Raw genomic sequence first — 19,994 nt, 5'->3', positions numbered from 1 at the left:
CACATGAAACTAATTAAACCTTTCCCCATTCCAATGACATATGGGTATGTATGTGTATATCATAAAAAATTACTTTATTGGCGAGTCTTTAGGTCGGAAGACGTATCGAGGCTCCCACAAGGCCATGCGGGAGGGTGTGTGGCAAAGTTTGGCGCCAGCTATCGTAGAGTTGCAGTCGTGTCGCTACAGTTCTCTGCTGTGAGTACAATGTCTTTAAAAACAATGGCGCTATGCCTCTCTAAATAGAATTAACACAAACCACTTGCACGTCGTTCCGAGATTCAGCAGTGAACGGGACCCCACCCTGCGACTTGCAGACGTCTCGGAACGGGAAAGGGTTAAGAGATATCCAGTCCTGGAGATTGAACAACGTATTTCCTAAATTCTGGCGCCGTCACCTGACATAGACATTTTTAATTCCCTGCGGAAGACAGATAACTCTGCTCTACTCTACAACTGACCTATGCCGAGCCACCTCATCGTAGCTCAGGAGGCTCCCATGTAGTTTTTTTTCAAATGCAGAACACAAGCTGGGCACTGACATCACACACATTGACAACAATTATTAACTCTGCCCCTGGCTCTGCTTGGCCCAAAGTCAAGATTCAGATGTCCTGACAGCACCACGCAGATGTCAGAATCAGAATATTGATTTATGCTGGAGGAATCTGATGAGCTATAAAGCTCTTTCTCACAGATGTCCAGTCGGGGCAGGTCAGAACTTAACAATCAGATGCGGCTCAGATATGCCAATGGAAAAGCAGTAATAGAAAGACACCTAGCGCTAATGCTCAAACCTAAGCACATGTGCTGTGTTTCCACGACTACTCAGAATCGGCCCAAGCCAGCCTTGTTTGGTTCCAGTTTTGGGGCGAACCCCCAGAGTGCATGTCCCTGTCCCAACAATGCTTGCATGGTCCACGAGGCCTTGTGGGCTCAGCCCCTACCAATCGGCCCTCAAGAAACTCCCTATCCCTACTCGGAAAATTCCGTCACAGTTCCTATGATCACTGTTTCATTGCTTTCATGGCTTTATTTTGGTGATTTCGAAAAGTGTATTGGTTTAGCCATGTTTGTTTGTTGTAGTACAGAGTTAGACTGATGTACTTAATCTAAGTTGTCTTGTGGTTGTTGTTGGTTGTTTGACTTGCATCCCACTGGGATTTTTGCACACAGCGTTGGTGTACGGTGATTTTTTTCTGCAATATTTTGCTGTATTTTCTTGGATTTTCTGTTTGCACTTAGTCACATATTCACTTTAAGATGTTTTTTGTTCATGTTTTTTGTTGCGGTTGCCCCCGATTCAAGAGCCGAATGGCTCACAGGGCTATACCTAATAAATGAACTTGAACTCTCCATAGCTGCGAGGTGGAGGTTGGGATATAATCTTGAAGTTTGTTTTTAAACAAAGTTCTAACAAACATTAAGTTCAAGTTTTTATATATATATGTTTTTATTCAGGTGAAAATTAAAGAGACCAGCAGTCTGATTTGCAGGAATGACCAGGGTCAACAAACTTAAAGCAGGCTTGGGTCGTGCTGTGTATTTGAACAGATTGTTGTGAATTTTTGTAAGTTGAACTACAGGGCATCACGGAGTATGCATCCCGTTTATGCGGTGACTCTGTGACCAGTAACATAGTTATCAAGTGTGCAGGTGGTGGAAATGCAGCATGGCTCACAGGCCTGAGGGGCCCAGGGACCGGGATATGAAGCAGGGGTTATTTTTTTACAGAGGGCCGGCCCAATGACAAGCATTCTCTGCCACTGCTTCTCATATATCTCTACTGGTTCTGAGGTCGACCAAGGTAAAATAGTGGAGCATTGTGATCACAGCGAACTCCAAGTCTTGCCCCAGAGATCACTTATATCACAGAACTCGAGAATGTACTCCTGTTGCGCCGCGGTGGTGAGATGTTAACTCCCTCGCCTGGTATGCAGGAGATCGTGGGTTCGATTTAGACCCTGACATCTGTATATTTGGAATTTGCCTGTTCTGCCCGTGGTCACGTGCATTTTTCTCCAGGTCCTCCGGTTTTTTCCCTCCACATTTAGAAATATATGCTGAGAGTATATGGCTGCTATAAGTTAACACGTGATAAGCCATTTCGTTGAGCTATCATTTCTGATAGCCAGGTTGCTTCTGAAAAAGAGCTATTATAGCTTTGTGGGACTTACTTGATAAAATCTCTTTTTTTTAAATAAAAAAATTGCGTAAAAAAATTTCGTTTCTCCCCCAATACTGAGCTGCTTATCTTAATGCATTTTCTTATGTGGTGGGGTTTTCTCATCATTTGCAGAACATTTGGACTTGAAATATAGTTTGCCATCATGGATTGACTTGCCTATTTTCAGGCTAAAGCTCAAATTGTCCACGTAAAAAACCTCACCAAACGTGTTGCAATAAAAAATGTTGGAGGAAGCAGGAAAGTTTGGTTTTAACTTGCAGAATAGAATGTCAGCAACGCAATATTGACCTTATCCTCGCAAGTATTTCTGGCAAAGTGTTATTCGGACGCACTTCTGGGAAAGGACTGCCAAACTCACATGGTAACTCGGGCAACTCAGAAAACAATGGAAACGCTTATTTTAACAACCAAATCGAGTTTGTCCTTCAACTTGAGTTCAAACCAGCTCAAATACACTTGAGTCAATGTGAAATGGCTGTCCATGGAAACCAGATATTGGTGTCGGGTCAGCCTGGATAGGTTACATTGGGAACACAGGCTCATTGGCCCAGGTTGTTAGACAAACAGAGCCAGCACACTTCCCAGTGCAGTGGAACCTCGGTATACGACCGCTTTGGAATACGTCGAATTTGGTATACGTCGTGTTTTTTCGAGAGAAAAATGTCTTGGGATACGACGTCTTGCTTGGGATACGACGCGTTTGCTAGAACTTGTATGGGTCGGGATGAGTCACCGCGTACAGTACCCGCGTATGTCCCGTTCACGACTGAAACAAAGCGAGAGGGGCGGGGTGGCGTGGGGGAGAGGGGCGGGGGGCGTGGGGGGCTGCCCCCATGGAGGGTGGAGCCCCGGGTCGAGGCGCGCGCGACGTGCGGGGTTGAGGCACGCCACATGACCAGCGCAGCTGGCAGCAGCGCGGTCACGTGGCTTCTGTATGTATTTTAGTAATTAGTGTCTAAATTATTTTATACAACCCCATTCATGTATAATATGCCATATAAAATATAATTTATTTTCCTCTGGAACGGATTATTTAAATTCGTTTGGGATACGTAATTTTCGGTATAAGTCCTACCCTTCTGGAACGAATTAACGACGTATACCGAGGTTCCACTGTTGTCATAAAAATGTGGCACCAGAGAGAAAACCAGCACCCAGTGCTTGAAACCTTTAAACGAAGCTAACTAACCTTGAGGAAACTGAAGGTGGTGAAGATTTTCCCGTCAAGGAAAGAGTATTCTGTGCATGCCTTTTGGAGGTCACCAATCAAACGCAGGCAAGATACTGAACTGTCCATTCGAAACCCTGCACGCACACCAACAGACAGACGCGAAGACATATAGTGCAGTTAGTATGCATCTAACGATGCAATCTGACACGTTACATTAATTGCCGTGATTAGAGGACATTTTTTTATTCAAGAGTGTTTGGTTACATTTTTACTGACTCATTGGTATTGTATGCCTTGCTTGTGTTGTCTCATTCATTCAGTTGAAAGGCATTTTAGAATTCCATTTGCATTGTGGATAATGATCACGTTCTACGCAAGATTCAATGTATGAATATCAATTTCAATTAATAAATCGTTCTATGGCTAGCTGGAAGGGTTCCCATGAAGAATGGAACACGCACACAGATGCATTATATACAATGAAGCATATCCATTACCAGACTGTGGTGCTGTTAATGATGTTGTTTATTCTGGTAGTGTTGCCAATGTTGATTGTGATGATGATGGCAGAGATGATGATGATGTTGATTATTGTGGTGGTGGTGGTGTTGATGACAATGTTGATTCTGATAGTTGATTGTAAAATTGCTCTAAAAGTTGACAGTGGTGTTGATGATAATAGTGATACATTTTTCTGGTAATGTTGCTTATTGTGGTGGTGGTGATATTCGTGATGTTGGCCATGATGCTTAATTGTGATGTTGGTAAGTGTTGGTAATGATGAAGACGGTGATGTTGATGGTAATGTTGATGATTATGTTAATTATATTGACGATATTTGTTCTGATGATGTCGATTGTAGTAATGTTGTTAATGTAATGTCATTCACCTCCAATTAGCATGGTTGGCTCCGTACGGTGTGAAAGAAGTTAAAGTTCGAAGTTCAACATAATCGTACTGGTAATGACGCAGTTGATGGTGATGAGGATGTTAATATACAGGCGGTCCCTGCATTTACGAAACAATGCATTCCTGCAAACCTCGTTATGAATCAAATCTTCTTTCCCATATACAGTAGAGCCTTCACTTGCCGATGTGTTTTTCCTTTCATCAGCTACATTTAACAATATTTCAATAGGTATAAATACACATAAACACTTGAGAATGCCACCAAGTCACATCGCAAACCAGACTGACTGTTCAAATGCGTTCGGAGTCATGTTGGAAGTTGCGTTGTAAATCAAGTTTCTGCGTCGTAAATCGATCCATGGTGGCATTATATAAACATCATAAATGTGGATCGTGGTCAACCGTCGTAAAACCGTAGACCGCCTGTATGTTGAAGACATAATTTGCGGGGATGTCAATTGCCATCGTGTTGTTGATGATAGCGTTGGTAATGATGATGCATATGATGGTGATGGTGATGAAGTCAACGCTGTTGATTGTGTTGATGTCCTCACCCACAGGGCCACCACCCCCACAGATTCCGGTTGAAGAGACGGGGACAGGGACAGAGAAACGAGTTCGTACATAAGACTCGAACACAACCTCAATAGGGTCACCCACCTGGATGACACAAAAACACAAAGAAAGTCAGAAACAGAGACACAGAGACAGTTAAAAATTTAAAACTACAGTCACTATGATAATTGTTTTTTTACCCTTTTATCTGGCAACAAAACTGACACCTTTTTTACAAGGAGTCATGTTTGCATTGACCACAATACCTGCGGTCGGAATGCAAACAAAAAACATAACTCTGATAATGTATGCACTGTCCTTGAAATTGATTGGTCCACATCCGAGACAGCTTTTCTTAGAGCCTAGTGTTGGACCAGATGACGCTGTCAGTTTTGTTGCCAGATAAAACGGTAAAAAACCAATTATCATATTTTGCTACTGGCAAAGGAGGTTCCAATGGTGGACTACAGTCACTACTTTCACTAATTAAAAAAATCCGAGTTTCATGATTTTTCACTGGCCGTTCCTTCAAGGCTGAGTGGCCAACCCCCACAGTTTGTCACGGTGAAGCAGGCTCGGCTCAGATGGTTTGGGCATTTGTTGAGAACAGGCAAAGGTGCATAATAGAGGGTTTGTTTGGGTTAGATCGCATCAATATAAATGCGTCATTAAACCAGACACCACCCGACACAGCCAATTGGCAAGGTTTGTCACGTAAACAGAACGTGGCCAATTCGTTACGAGTACAGCACACCGGTGTGTTGGAGAGTAAACCCACAACATTTACAATTTGTAGTACGACGCTTCGCCGGTAATTATAACTATCATAATCAGGCAACGGCGATTTTTGTGGAGAAATCCTCCTGTTTCGTTCTTAAATAGAGGGATAAATGTGATGTCGTCACTTGTGAACCAATCAAGTGCGGGGGGGGGTTAATTAATGCATGTACATTATAATGGATATGTAATGTGAGCAAGGATTGAGGGGGGGTGGAGTCTGGGTCACGTGGGGAGTGGGTGGAGTTAGGGTCACGTGGGGGGAGAGGATTTAAGGAGAGAACCGGAAGGGGAAAGGGGAGTTGAGACGGAGTGAAATACGAGGAGGCCACGCTGGGCAAGAGGGAGAGTGTGGCGCGGTTGCCAAGCGGTGGGAGACGTCGACACGCCATCGGTGTCAGACGCTAGAGAGCTAACGGGGCAGTGCTAGCTGTGGAAGGGGCAGCAGTGACGCTAGAGAGCGGGGCAGCGGTGGGGCTGCAAGGATCGCCTGACGGGGCAGCAGTGAGACTGCATATTGGAACAGCAGGAAGCCTGCATAACGGGGCAGCCGAGGGCTGTGGAGAGGTCGTCGAGCGGGACGCGGGCCTGAGCGAGACGCCGTGGTACGGAGATTCTACGAACCCAATAAAGGACAACGGAGATCGACATCTGAGAGAGAGTCCTTTATTACAGATGAAGTATTTGAAAATGACGGCAGGAAACTCCTTGACGGGAACACACTTCTTTTATTAAATCTTGACTTGTAACAATACAACGCGTGGCCTCTCTTCTTCACAATGCGCTTCTCTTGACTCTGGATTCTGTGCTGCTGGCTCTCTGTGCCTCGTGTAGACTCCGCGCCTCGGCTACACTCCTCTCTCGCCTCGTGTAGACTCTGCGCCTCTGCTACACTCTCCACTCGCCTCGTGTAGACTTTGCATCTCTCTCTCTGGCTACACCGTACGCATACTCGGCTCGTGTAGACCTTCCTCTCTCTCTGGCTACACCGTATGCATACTCGGCTCGTGTAGACCGTTCTCTCTCGCTGGCTACACACTATACATTACTCAGCTCGTGTAGACCGTTCTCTCTCGCTGGCTACACACTATACATTACTCAGCTCGTGTAGACCGTTCTCTCTCGCTGGCTACACACTATACATTACTCAGCTCGTGTAGACCGTTCTCTCTCGCTGGCTACACACTTATACCTTACTCTCCTCTACTCTCCATTACTCTCCATTACTCTCCTCTCCGGGCTCTATCTCTGCACCTTCGTCTTCATTCTTAGATGGTTCCACTTCTGCCCTGCTCCTCTGTGCATCACCTTATATACCCCTTCTTCCCGGGAGACGGAGCGGATGCGGACCTCAACGTCGGCACCGCTCCTCAGTTACCCAATCCCCACGCGCTATCCCCACGATCCGGTTCCGCTCAGCGCGTGTTTCCACTCCCCGACCAATCACACCGCGCTGCTACCCGATCACTCCCTCTGGGCGCGTCACCGGCACACAGACAATCAGCAGCACTACCCCCACCCGCGCACTGACGCCTGCTCCTCCCCGTCAGCGCGCGTCACCACACACACACCCGTACATACGCGCTGGCACACGACATATACACCCAGCGCGTATCACCACTACATCACCCCCTCCCACATAGCTCGCAGCCGGCCCGGCTGCTAACAACAACCAACCGCGACGATAAAACGACAACCAACAAAAAAAACCCCGTAACCCCCCGAGTGTGCCCCGTAACATAACACAACAACAACAACAACAAGAATAACTATGTACAGATTGACAATGAACCCGAAAGGTCAACAATAACACGATACGAGCAAATTCGAAACGAACGCGCCCCACGTCCCTGCGACTACACGCAGTGACGAGGCGCTCCAACTGCCCCGACTCCTCACGAGGCAGGTCATGCAAAGTAGCACGACCTGGCGCGAGTCCGTCTGGCTGGTCCATCGTATGGGGCGGGACACTGACGACCGTCCGGCGGTTCCGGCTGCTCCAGACGGCGCGGAACGGGCCTGAAAGGGCCGGCCCCGCCGCGGAGATCCGGCCGCCGGTGATCGGCAGCTGTCAGTTCCGAGACACCTGGGAGCAGATCAGGCGAAAATACGTGTGGATCAGGCAGAGACATTTCCCCCTCTGGGTCGCCGGTCACGTCACACGCCCGGCCATCACGACACAAGGGGAGGCCATATGGAGGCGAGAACGGTTTCAGTCGGGAGGGGTGAACGTACCAACGGCGCTTTCCCCACTTTATCTGAACGCACTGGGGCCGTGCAACGCGCACGACCTCCACGGGTCCCCTCCACGGTCTCAACAATTTAGGCGACGTAGCCAAGGGTGCCTGAGGGCAATGCAGCCAGGCCCTGTCACCTGGTTTCCATTCGTGCATGGACACCTTCCGTGCCCGCAACCGTTCATTAGCAATTTGGCGAGCCCGCGAATTAAGCCGCGCGGCCTCCCTCGCCTCTGTCAGCTTGTGAATATTAAACTTAATATGTTCTGCCAAATTAGAATTAGTTCGTGGAGCGGACAGGCCAAGTTGCGTTTCTATTGGCGGGTCAGCTTCCCGACCGTACATCAAATAGAATGGGGAAAACCCCGTAGCTGCATGGGGGGCCATTCTATACGCGGCAAGGACTCCCGGGACCTGCAGGTCCCAATCTACATGTGCCTCGCACACCTGCTGGCACAGCATGGAAGTCAAGGTTTTGTGGAGTCTCTCCACCATCCCGTCAGTCTGCGGGTGATACGGGGAGGTACGCACCTTCTTGGTACCCAACAGATCGCACACCTCTTGCAACAATTTACTCGAAAAATGTTTACCTTGGTCGGTCAGCAGGCGTTCGGGAGCCCCCTTGTCCAGGACATAGCCCTGGACGAAGGCATCCGTCACAGCCGCTGCCGACTGGTTAGCGAGAGGCCACGCCATAGGCCATCGGGTAAAGTATTCGACCCCCACTAACAAATATTTATTCCCTCTCGGCGTGACTGGGAAGGGCCCCAAAATATCGAGTGCAACGAGCTCGTTGGTACGCGAGACCTGAATAGATTGCAGCGGTGGATTAGCTGCCACGGCCGGTGGTTTACGCCTGGCGCACTCAACGCACCCCTTCAGAATATGCACCACATCACTTCCCATTCCCGGCCAGTAATAGTCACGCTGAAGCAGGGCAAGCGTCTTGTTAACTCCCAAGTGCAAGAGGCGTTCGTGTGCCGCCAAGACAACCCTCCCCCTCACAGCGGAAGGCACCACGAGTGCGTTCCGCCGGGACAAACTGTCCCATTTCAATAACACGCCCCGCTCAAGTACATAGGAGCCGGTACGCTCCTGGTCCCCCTCGGGACCCCCAACCTTGCGGCGCAATGCTAGCAGCGAGCTGTCCGCCATCTGGAGGCGGCCCCATTCGCTGAGCGACAGCGAGAGCAGCGAGTCCCGACCCTGAGAGGCAGTGGAATCATCCCCGATCGGTGCGCCCGCTGTCGCAGCCAGTGCCCCCATCTCCCCCGCAAGCGTCGGTTTACAGCGCGCCGATCCCGACAAACACGCGCATTCATCACAAGGCAACAACCGCGACAAGCAATCGGCATTCGTGTGTCGCAACCCCTTACGGTACGTAGTCGTAAACTGATAGTCCTGGAGGACTTCCAACCAACGCGACAACTGGCCCGAGGGCTAGGCGACCCTCAATGAATACTGTAGCGCCGCGTGGTCCGTTCGGACTGTAAAGTGACGACCATAAAGATATGGCCTAAACTGCTGCACAAAAAAAACAATGGCAAGCAGCTCGCGACGGGTGACACAGTAGCGCTGCTCCGCCGGAGACAACACCCTACTACCGTAGGCGACAACTCTTTCGACACCCCCAACGACTTGGGATAGCACCCCCCCAATGCCCGTGTTGCTAGCATCCGTGTCCAGCAAAAAGGGACTGGCAAAATCGGGATAACACAAGGGTGGGGCACCCACCAAGGCGTCCCGGAGGGAGCGAAACGCGGCCTCCTCCTCCGGTCCCCATTTGAACTTCACTCCCTTCGCCGTTAGAGCGTGCAAGGGTTTTGCAATAGTGGCGAAGTGCTCAACGAACCGCCGATAATAAGAAGCAAACCCGATGAAACTACGCACGTCGGAAACGGACGTAGGTGTCGGCCACGAACCGACACAATCCGTCTTCGCGGGATCGGTGGAGATCCCCGAAGAATCGACAATGTGACCCAAGTATCTAACGGACCTACGAAGGAGGTGACATTTGGCCGGTTTAAATTTCAACTTAGCCGATCGCATTCGCAAGAACACCCCTCTCAATCGCCGGAGGTGTTCCTCAAACGTTTTACTGAAAACAATGACATCGTCCATATAAATCAAGCATGTATCCCACTGCAAGCCCGACAAAACCAGCTCCATAAGTCGCTGAAACGTCGCTGGAGAGGAGTGAAGTCCCATGGGTAACCGGTTAAACTGGAACAGCCCCCCTGGAGTCCGAAATGCTGTCTTAGGTTTCGACTCTTCGTCGAGCGGCAACTGCCAAAACCCCGATAACAAATCAAGAGTCGAAAAATATCGCGCACCAGACAATGCATCGAGGGACTCATCCATCCTGGGGAGCGGATACGCGTCAGCCACAGAGATCTTATTCAGGCGACGGAAATCAACGCAGAATCGCAGGGACCCGTCCTGCTTCTTAACCAGCACAATAGGCGCTCCCCACGGGCTAGAGGAGGGCGAAATAATATCGGCTTCTAGCATATCGTTAACAGCCGACTGAACATGTTCCTTCTCCACGGGACTCAGTCGGAAGGGATTTAGCCTGACCGGCGCCGCATCGCCCGTTTCAATGTGATGGTGCAACAAATCCGTGCACCCAATGTCATACTTATGTTTACTGAATACATCAGAGAATTCAATGAGCAACTCGCGCAGCGCACCCAACTGCGCCGCCGACAAATCGTCCGAGGCGGCACATAACGAATGGACCCACTCAAGGTCTTCCCTTGGCTCAACGTTCCGCGCGGGGCTCGAGCCCACCTGCGCAACCAACCCATCATCCCCAGGGACCTGCGCCGCGTGAGCCAGCACGGTGCCCTGCGGAATGACAGCTGGTCGCGACCCCGCGTTCAAAACCATCACAAACGGATCCCTGTCAGCCCGCACCAAAGTGTGAGCCACCGATAAATCAAGACCCCCGACAGCCTTGTTAGAAGGACCCAAAAGCATACTCTGTCCCGAAGCCTCCCTCACCCATGGTTTCCGCAACCGGAGGGGAATCAACATCTGTGAACCCGGGGGCACTTGCACTGTCTGCGTCGCCACCGCTTGTATCGTAGCGCACGCCGTCCGAATGTCAGTAGGGCCCGTCAAAAATGAAATCCGGCGACCCGATGGCAGTTCAATGCATCGTTGATCGATAAGAATTTTAATGGGCATTTTAGCCAAAAAGTCAGTGCCCAAAAGACACGGAACTGCCAAAGAAGACGAAACGAAAACGGGTCCCGACAATTTGATATCTCCAATGCAAATGGACGCCCTAACCTGACCGATAATGCCCAACGATCCCCCATTAGCGGCGTAAAATGGCACATCCACTGGAAGCAGCGGACGACATTGGACCGGAAGAATATTATAAATGAGGTCCGATATAATAGTTGCCGATGCCCCCGTGTCCACTAACACCCTAATCTCAACCCCATCAATAGATCCCGTAACAACGGACGAACCCGCCGAAGCAGCCACAATTCTATGCCCCAATTCCGCCCATTCAATGTCTCCCTGGTCCCGGCCGAACCCCCCTCGCCGAACCGAATCCCCGAACCTTAACCGGCCCTCCTCCGCCGCAACGCGGCGTCCCATGTGTGCCGAATAAACAGGCCGAGCGTGTGAGGTGCTGCGACTTGCCGGGGATTGTAGAGATGACTTGGGCTCTCGGTCGTCGTCCAGCCGAGCTCCCATGGCGCGCTGCCGCGGAGCGCGGCACCCGGACGCCACGTGGCCCCGGAGGCCGCAGTTATAGCACGTGACGAGGGTCGGAGTAGATCTTGATTGCTCCGACTTTCGGCCCGATCGCAGAGGCGACCGGGCCCCCGGCCTCCAGTCCCCTGGTCGTCCCGTGGCGAACGCCTCCTCTCGTGGGCTGACGACCTGGGGTTCGGCGACCACCAAACCCGGGGCTGCGACGACAGCAGCGTTGCAACCAACACCTTGCTTCCGTTGTAGGGCCTCGTGCGCTTGAATACTCGTGGCGACTCTCAAAGAAGAAATATCAATCTCGTCAGCTGCGTTGATAGGGACCCCCAGGTCCTGCGCCAACTTGAGCAGCTGCTCCAAAACCATCGCGTCTTGGCCCTCCTCGTCCATCCGAGGGAACGCAGCATCAGCAAGAGCCAGCAACGCCGTGCGATAGGCCAGCGCGGTCTCCGTGGCCGCTTTCCGTCTTGCGTAGAACTGATGGCGGCACGTAGAGGGAGGCCCGTAGACCCTGGCCAACAAACCCAGCGCATCCTTCAGCGTGGAGCGGTCCGACTTCCGTGCAGCCCTGAAGGCCGCGAGCGCATCGTCGTCCAGCATGGCGGGCAATGCCCGCAGCGCCGTAGCATCGGACCACGCTGACATCTCTTGATGCGCCAAAAACCTTCGCTGAAATTGGCCCCAGTCTCCGCCTTCCGCCTTGAAGGCTGACAACGTGGGCAGGCGCTGCTGAAAAATGAAGTCATCCGCCTCGTGGTTCCTCTCCGCCTGTCCGTCGGTGTCTAAGATGGCGGCTCCAGCAGCAGACGTAAGATGGCGGACCCCCTCACGCGCTGATGACGTCGATGCGCGCGCTTGGGAACCCACCACCACGTGGCGCTCGCCGTTCCCGCCAAAAGTAGGCCCAGGCGCAATGGCGGGAATCCCCCATTCGTTTTGGCGGGAATCTGCGGGGCGACCTTGTAAAATGTCCCCCACCGTCCCCGCTCCTCCCGACGAGCTGATCTCCGCCAAGATGGACGCGGCGGCGAGCAGCAGCTCCGCCAGTCGGGAGTGCGCCTCACGAAGCCCGGCGTCTGTCCCCGGTCGCTCGGCCGGCGCCGTCGACGGACCCTGCAGCGTGGGCAAGTCCTCTTCCTCACCCCCCGCCACCAGCGGCCCCGAGTCGTCCAGGTCTTCCTCGCGGTCAATCCCGTGGGTCCTACGGGTCTTCCTCGTCTCCATACTTGGAAGCCCGTTTCACTTCTGACGCCAGATGAAGTATTGGAAAATGACGGCAGGAAACTCCTTGACGGGAACACACTTCTTTTATTAAATCTTGACTTGTAACAATACAACGCGTGGCCTCTCTTCTTCACAATGCGCTTCTCTTGACTCTGGATTCTGTGCTGCTGGCTCTCTGTGCCTCGTGTAGACTCCGCGCCTCGGCTACACTCCTCTCTCGCCTCGTGTAGACTCTGCGCCTCTGCTACACTCTCCACTCGCCTCGTGTAGACTTTGCATCTCTCTCTCTGGCTACACCGTACGCATACTCGGCTCGTGTAGACCGTTCTCTCTCGCTGGCTACACACTATACATTACTCAGCTCGTGTAGACCGTTCTCTCTCGCTGGCTACACACTATACATTACTCAGCTCGTGTAGACCGTTCTCTCTCGCTGGCTACACACTATACATTACTCAGCTCGTGTAGACCGTTCTCTCTCGCTGGCTACACACTTATACCTTACTCTCCTCTACTCTCCATTACTCTCCATTACTCTCCTCTCCGGGCTCTATCTCTGCACCTTCGTCTTCATTCTTAGATGGTTCCACTTCTGCCCTGCTCCTCTGTGCATCACCTTATATACCCCTTCTTCCCGGGAGACGGAGCGGATGCGGACCTCAACGTCGGCACCGCTCCTCAGTTACCCAATCCCCACGCGCTATCCCCACGATCCGGTTCCGCTCAGCGCGTGTTTCCACTCCCCGACCAATCACACCGCGCTGCTACCCGATCACTCCCTCTGGGCGCGTCACCGGCACACAGCCAATCAGCAGCACTACCCCCACCCGCGCACTGACGCCTGCTCCTCCCCGTCAGCGCGCGTCACCACACACACACCCGTACATACGCGCTGGCACACGACATATACACCCAGCGCGTATCACCACTACACAGATATCAATTACTGGTTGGGTTAATCATAGGGTAATCAACATACATTATGCATGCACATTGTGCTTGTACATCCTGCCGTTTTTTGTGTGCACGAAAATCAAAGCTATCAATAGAAGGTGTGTACCGGATTAATCGCTCTTGTGGCGTGCTGCGCTACGAACCCGGCTAACCGGGTTCGATTCCCGCTCACGACTCAACCTTAAATGAGTACCTGGTGCTGTGTGTAAACATCGCCACTGGGAAGACAAAGGCGGTCAGGCATGGTGTTGGCCACCCACCCCCTTGTGTGCCGTGTTGGGCTTCATAGATGGTCGCTAACAAAACTTGCCCTAACATCCTGTTAGGGCTATACGGGGGACCTTTGTACTCTGCTGTCAAGTGGAATTATATTTTAATTAACTGCATAACACTGTATGGAAGCTACCTGGTCTATTACTCCATACGAAGCTCCGGATCTTCTCAGCCACAGTTATGCCCTCCATTTTCTATGCTTGCGAAATGTGGAGACCTTTAAAGGAACATTTGTGCTGGTTTGAAACATTCAGGCTGGCCTGCCTATGTTCCATTCTAGATTTAACCAGATTTCATTGTGTGAAGAGCTCACAGATCCATGAAAGATCTAGACACAATCCCATCAGTGAGCCCCAGCAGACGAAGCTGTGTTGGGTGGGTAATGTACTATAGCCTGCATGCCCAGCCACCGCAATGCCTGGCTAAACGACCGCATCAGAGGATAGAGAAGAGATAGAAAAAAAAGACGTGGAGCTGATTGGACTTGCAGATAACTGGTACTGGTGGTGTCAAGATTGGCCTCTGTGGAAGAGGCTCATATGGAGGACGCTACTGGGCAGATGTAGGCAGTCACCCTCCAATAACATTTGAGGGCAGAGGAGCGATGCTCACAACAATGAGCAAAACGTCTGGTGGCTAATAACGCAACTAGGAGGCACAGTGAGGAGCACAGATGGTGCATCTGGCAGTCGTCTCACTCGGTCAATTGGAACCACCTGGGGTTGTCCCATGACCTCCTGCCAGACAGCCTTCGACACTTTACTTGGCCTCAAGGTGCACCTAGCCTAGCACAAGCGCTTTGGTGATGTCACCTTCACTTAGTGGAAAATGGCGGTGATACTGGTAGGAACCTCCTGGTTACACCAGCCCACAGGGGATTATTGTGTCCGTCGTGCAGGGAGGGGCTGGGTGGGGAGGGAGAGGCTGGGTGGGGAGGGGATGGTGGGGAGGGGCTGGGTGGGGAGGGTGGGGCTGGGTGGGGGGTAGGAGGGGTGAGGCTGGGTGGGGAGGGGCTGGTCACCCCGTGGTGCCCTTATAAAGCTCAACGTTTAACCTACTCACGCCGGCTTGTGCCCGCCCTCACAGTCGGGCATATTTGCGGAATACACCATGCCGCCGTTGACCCTCGCCATTGACCGAGCAACCCAACGTTCCTACCAGCTCCCTCCGCAGGAATGTGTTTATACCCTAGGTGTGTACTGACCCCGAATGTGTATATGTTTGTGTACTGCCCCTGGGGGGTAGCAGTGGTTAGCACACTGCGCTATGAACCCGGCTACCCGAGTTCGATTCCTGCTTACGGCCAACATCGGTGACGATTATCTGAACTGGTCCTGGGCCTTCTCTAGGTCGACTGAGCCTCAAATGAGTAACTAGTGCAATGTGTTAATATCGCCACGATGGAGACAAAGGCGATTAGGCGTGGTCCTGGCAACCCACCCCCTGGTGTGGCATGCTGGCTTTCATAGGTGCTAACAGCACTTGCCCCAACAGTCTGTTAAGACCAAATGGGGGATCTTCATCTTCATACTCTAGGTGTGTGCACTGACCCTGTATGGTCTTGTTGCGCAAGCTTCTGGTGTCTTCTCCACCCACGTGAACGCCGTTCCCACTCCGCTCTGCAACACTTCTTTGTCGAATTCCGTGATGCTGCGCATGACCGGGTAGAAGTTTCGACACGAAACTGGAAGCAGAAAAATGTGCGTGCACATGCGAGAGTGAAAACCTTGGAGACCGCGCGGGTGCTCAATTGATTAAGCCTGACAATACACGGAACATTGAGTTTCTCTTGATGTTATGCATGTGTATCACAGCGCAGGTCGCTACACAGGAAAACCTTGCCCAACGTGGCTTTATCGAACACGTATCTAGGCTCTACACGGTTTACCTGATGAGGTCTGTTTTACGGAACACGGGGGTCATAAAACTTTATTTGGAGCTTTCGTGACTGCAGGAATTACTCTTTGGTTTCTTTCGGTAAAGTCACGTATAAAGAGAAAATAATCAATTAAATAATAGAATACGACGTTTCGAATGCAACACAAGCAATCATCATTAGGTACAAATGAAATAGAAAACAAACCTAGTATACTTAGAAATATAATGCAATACAACACAGAGGGTCGGCTAACATAACAGTCAACACCCTACCTGGTTGATTACGTTCTTCCAGAGAATGCTAAATTTGAGAGAGAGATAAAACACAGAACCGGGGACATATAGACAGACATATAAGCAGAGAGATATAACACAGAGACACATAGAGAGATACACACACATAAGCACACAGAGAAACCACGCCTCTGTGTCGAGGCCTTAAACAGAGAGAGAGGGGGTCATATTTCGGCGATATGCAGTTTCATGCTGCTAAAATTCGCATCTCCGCATGAAAAAAAAAAAGTGGCGTTAATAATTTAGCATCCGTTGGAATGTGGGCATTAATCGACCATGTATATGCGCAACACAACGCGCACAATGGCACAACGCAAATGTTTTCACATTGCCGCATGCGACTGTCCATTCGCTGAGGATGTTAGTCATACGGACGCCTAGATGGCGAATCATTAACGTTCAAGTGACAGTGTTAGGGGCGAGCGTTAGGCGTGAGTGCCGCGGTGAGGTGAAATAAAAGAAATGGGAGTCCGCATGACACACAAGAGTTGTAGCGCCACTCAGCATCCTTTTGTACAATAACAAGGATGGAAATCACGTAAAATTATTTAAACAAAGAGGGAGGGGGTGATCATTTCGGACCCAATGCAACCCTATTTTTCCCATCAGGGCTATTGTTCGTCCAACACAATTTTGTATGTATGAATGTAGAACTTCTTTCGCACCGTACACAGCCAACCATGCTAATCGGTGGTGCGGGGGAAGGACAAGAAACACAGCATAACATGCACGTAAAAAAATACATATCACGTGTACAAGAAATCAGCTTACCTGAATGAGCAAACCATATTTAAGCCTTTGAAGAAAATCAAGAAATAGCGAAGCAATTACAGTGAGTGTTCTTTGGGTCTTTCGGTAAAGTCACGTTGATAGGTTCAAAGAAAATAACAAAATAACAAATAACTACGACATTTCGATCGCAACACAAGCAGTCGTCATCAGGAAAAGGGGAGTTAGCTTCTAAAGACAACTGTTTATATAAAGGTTTGAAATGGGCGTGGCCCAAATGTCAGCAGCCAATGCTAATGCAAGTGGTGGGCAGCGACCGAGGTGGTGGTGCGTTTTCCACCAATCAAAGGGCTGCCAGGTAAAAATTAGCATGTCAATGTCAGATCGCCGATCATCCTCCACGGCGAGCACACCAAGGTGGCTATGTTAATGTTACGATCGAAACGTCGTAGTTATTTGTTATTTTGTTATTTTCTTTGAACCTATCTGCGACCTATCTACGACGCAAGTTGTTGCTCGCTGCTAGACCACCATGCACGAGCCGCATCTGCATCGGCGTGTACATAGGCGACGCTCGCTGCAGCTTGCAGGGCAAATGGCTCGTGCAATCGTGTGCTCGGAGTGCTCAGTGCTCCGTGTGTTTACAATGCTGATGTTTATTTATCTTTCAGTAAATACTTTTGATAAATACGGTAATTACTTTTACTCAGGACGCAACTCTGCGTGCATTTTCCTATTTGTTTTGCTTCTCAATAACGTGTTTATCACATGTATTAAAGACACGTGACCGTCACGCTTCAACTTTCCCTGTATTTCCATTGGTTAAGGTTCTCAGGAAAAGGTGGTCACTTCATGCAGCTGCACAAACGTATACATGAAGGGGGTGGGGGGGGTTGAGAATTGTGCTTTGATACATGCAATGTGTGCTAGATAATTAAACGTGGTTTGATTTACTGAAATGTGACGCATGCATTACAGTGCAGGGAGATTTGAGGAATACACAAGAAAGGTTTTGGAAAAAGGGCAAGCGTTTCACACTGCACATGCGGCACATCAAAAGAGGAGACACGATAATCTGTTGTGTATTTGGGCCCAACCATCACAGGGCCAGATACATGGCGATGGCATGGAGAATCCATCCTGTAAATCAGTGCTGATGATGACAACGATGAGGTACTGTTGGCGGATGACTTGGCGAGTAACTCACAGTCGTTGTGGGTGATGCAGGCCAGGCTGGGCCGGCTGTCGTCGAGGCTGTAGGGGGTGTTGTGTTTGAAGAATGTGGAGGTCGGCACACACACACGTGCCCATCTGCACACGGACATGCATAAAACAACCATAATCACACACCCGGGCCGGTACGCAATCTGAGTATGTTGTGTGCTTCGCGTATTCTGTTATCATGAGTACTAATGCCCTGTGGTACTCATATTTTTACGTACTTTTGTCTTGTGTATACTTAAACGCCCTCTTCGTCAATCCACTACTGGACGAGGGTCTCCCCACACTGTGCCGTTCATGGGGGTTATTTGGCAATAACTCAGTATGCTGTTCAGTGTAAGTTGGCGAATGTGGGGACTCAAACACAGGAGCATAGAACACTACAACAATTGATTTTGCTGCACCACACCCTACTGATAACTCATGGACAACTGAAATCCAGATTGAAACCCAGACTGAAACTCACGATTTCGGTGATAACAACTTGGTGTTCTAACACCTGAGCCACCCAATCGCCTTACCATCCGGTAATGTTCGTCATCTTGTCTTCCATTGTCTGCTTATGTCAGGTTTGCCGCTGCCCAACTCCTGAGCCGCACCCGTAAACGAGACCACATCATTCCAAAACCCCGATCACTTCCCTGGCTCCCAATCCAATCGACCTCTCCCCTCTAATCTCACTCTACTCCTCTACACGGAGTCTCCGCTGAAGCTCCCAGTCAGTTGGAGGTTGCTCATTCTCCTCCGTTGCCACCATAGTCTGGAAATGCCATCTGCCCAGTCATCCATACTATTTACTCCCTTGCCCCTGTTCCAGCCCAGGTTCAAGTCGTTTCGTATTTCTTCCAGAGGTGGGACAAAGTCATTGTTATGCAAGTCCAAGTCGAGTCGCAAGTCATCAAATTCATGACTCGAGTCTGACTCGAGTCCAAGTCACATGACTCGAGTCCACATCTCATAGGTGGGACAAAGTCATTGTTATGCAAGTCCAAGTCGAGTCGCAAGTCATCAAATTCATGACTCGAGTCTGACTCGAGTCCAAGTCACATGACTCGAGTCCACATCTCATAGGTGGGACAAAGTCATTGTTATGCAAGTCCAAGTCGAGTCGCAAGTCATCAAATTCATGACTCGAGTCTGACTCGAGTCCAAGTCACATGACTCGAGTCCACATCTCATAGGTGGGACAAAGTCATTGTTATGCAAGTCCAAGTCGAGTCGCAAGTCATCAAATTCATGACTCGAGTCTGACTCGAGTCCAAGTCACATGACTCGAGTCCACACCTCTGATTTCTTCTATGACTGCCTCTTTCTGTAAAATAAATAAATATAACCATTATTTCTGAATAGCGTCTTGAGATGCAGTCACCCTTATATGCTATGTAAATCCACATTGTATTTGTACACGAGTCTTTGGGATCTCTATGTAATAAGTCTATAGATCTCTACGTAAACCTGTGGCTCTCAACATAATTGTATAGGTCTCTATGACTGCCCCTATAAAGTAAACATGCTCACTGTTTAAATTTCGATTTAAAGCTTTCGTGACTGCAGGGATTCATCTTCTTGGTTCTTTCGGTAAAGTCACGTAAAAGGGAAATAATAAAATAATACAAATAAAACATAATAAAATAATTCTCAAGACGTTTCGGCCACAACGCAAGCAGCCGTCCTCAGGTGAAGAACAGGTCTGTCGGAAAGACAGCGTCTGAATGAAACACCACCAGGCTTGGAGCGTATATTTGCTCACTGTTTCTCTACAGCACCTTCAGATGCAATCGCATTTAGACGTTCTGTAAATGCACGTTGTTTTGTATTGTGTGGTGTGCTTTTTGTCGTGCCCATCTCGTGTCATGCT

General features: G+C 50.1%; 2 protein-coding genes across 3 annotated transcripts in view; both read right to left on the bottom strand.

Annotated features, from left to right (window-relative positions):
• LOC144737535 (tectonic-3-like) overlaps positions 1 to 19,994 on the bottom strand; it is a 37,730-nt gene that overhangs the window by 14,288 nt on the left and 3,448 nt on the right. For both annotated transcript variants that reach the window (XM_078620265.1, XM_078620274.1), the window contains exons 3-6: positions 18,123 to 18,226; positions 15,565 to 15,698; positions 4,823 to 4,928; positions 3,378 to 3,493 (exon numbers count right to left, since the gene is read on the bottom strand). In XM_078620265.1, the coding sequence (XP_078476391.1) occupies positions 3,378 to 3,493; positions 4,823 to 4,928; positions 15,565 to 15,698; positions 18,123 to 18,226 (460 nt within the window). The remainder of the gene's footprint in view (positions 1 to 3,377; positions 3,494 to 4,822; positions 4,929 to 15,564; positions 15,699 to 18,122; positions 18,227 to 19,994) is intronic.
• On the bottom strand, positions 6,309 to 14,911 carry LOC144737525 (uncharacterized). Its single transcript, XM_078620256.1, has one exon. The coding sequence runs from the start codon at positions 12,785 to 12,787 to the stop codon at positions 9,278 to 9,280; it is 3,510 nt and encodes a 1,169-aa protein (XP_078476382.1). The 5' UTR covers positions 12,788 to 14,911; the 3' UTR covers positions 6,309 to 9,277.

The sequence above is a fragment of the Lampetra planeri genome, chromosome 3, assembly GCF_965212315.1.
Source record: "Lampetra planeri chromosome 3, kcLamPlan1.2.h2, whole genome shotgun sequence".
Lineage (NCBI taxonomy): Eukaryota > Metazoa > Chordata > Hyperoartia > Petromyzontiformes > Petromyzontidae > Lampetra > Lampetra planeri.
This window is presented reverse-complemented; position numbering and strand designations above follow the sequence as displayed.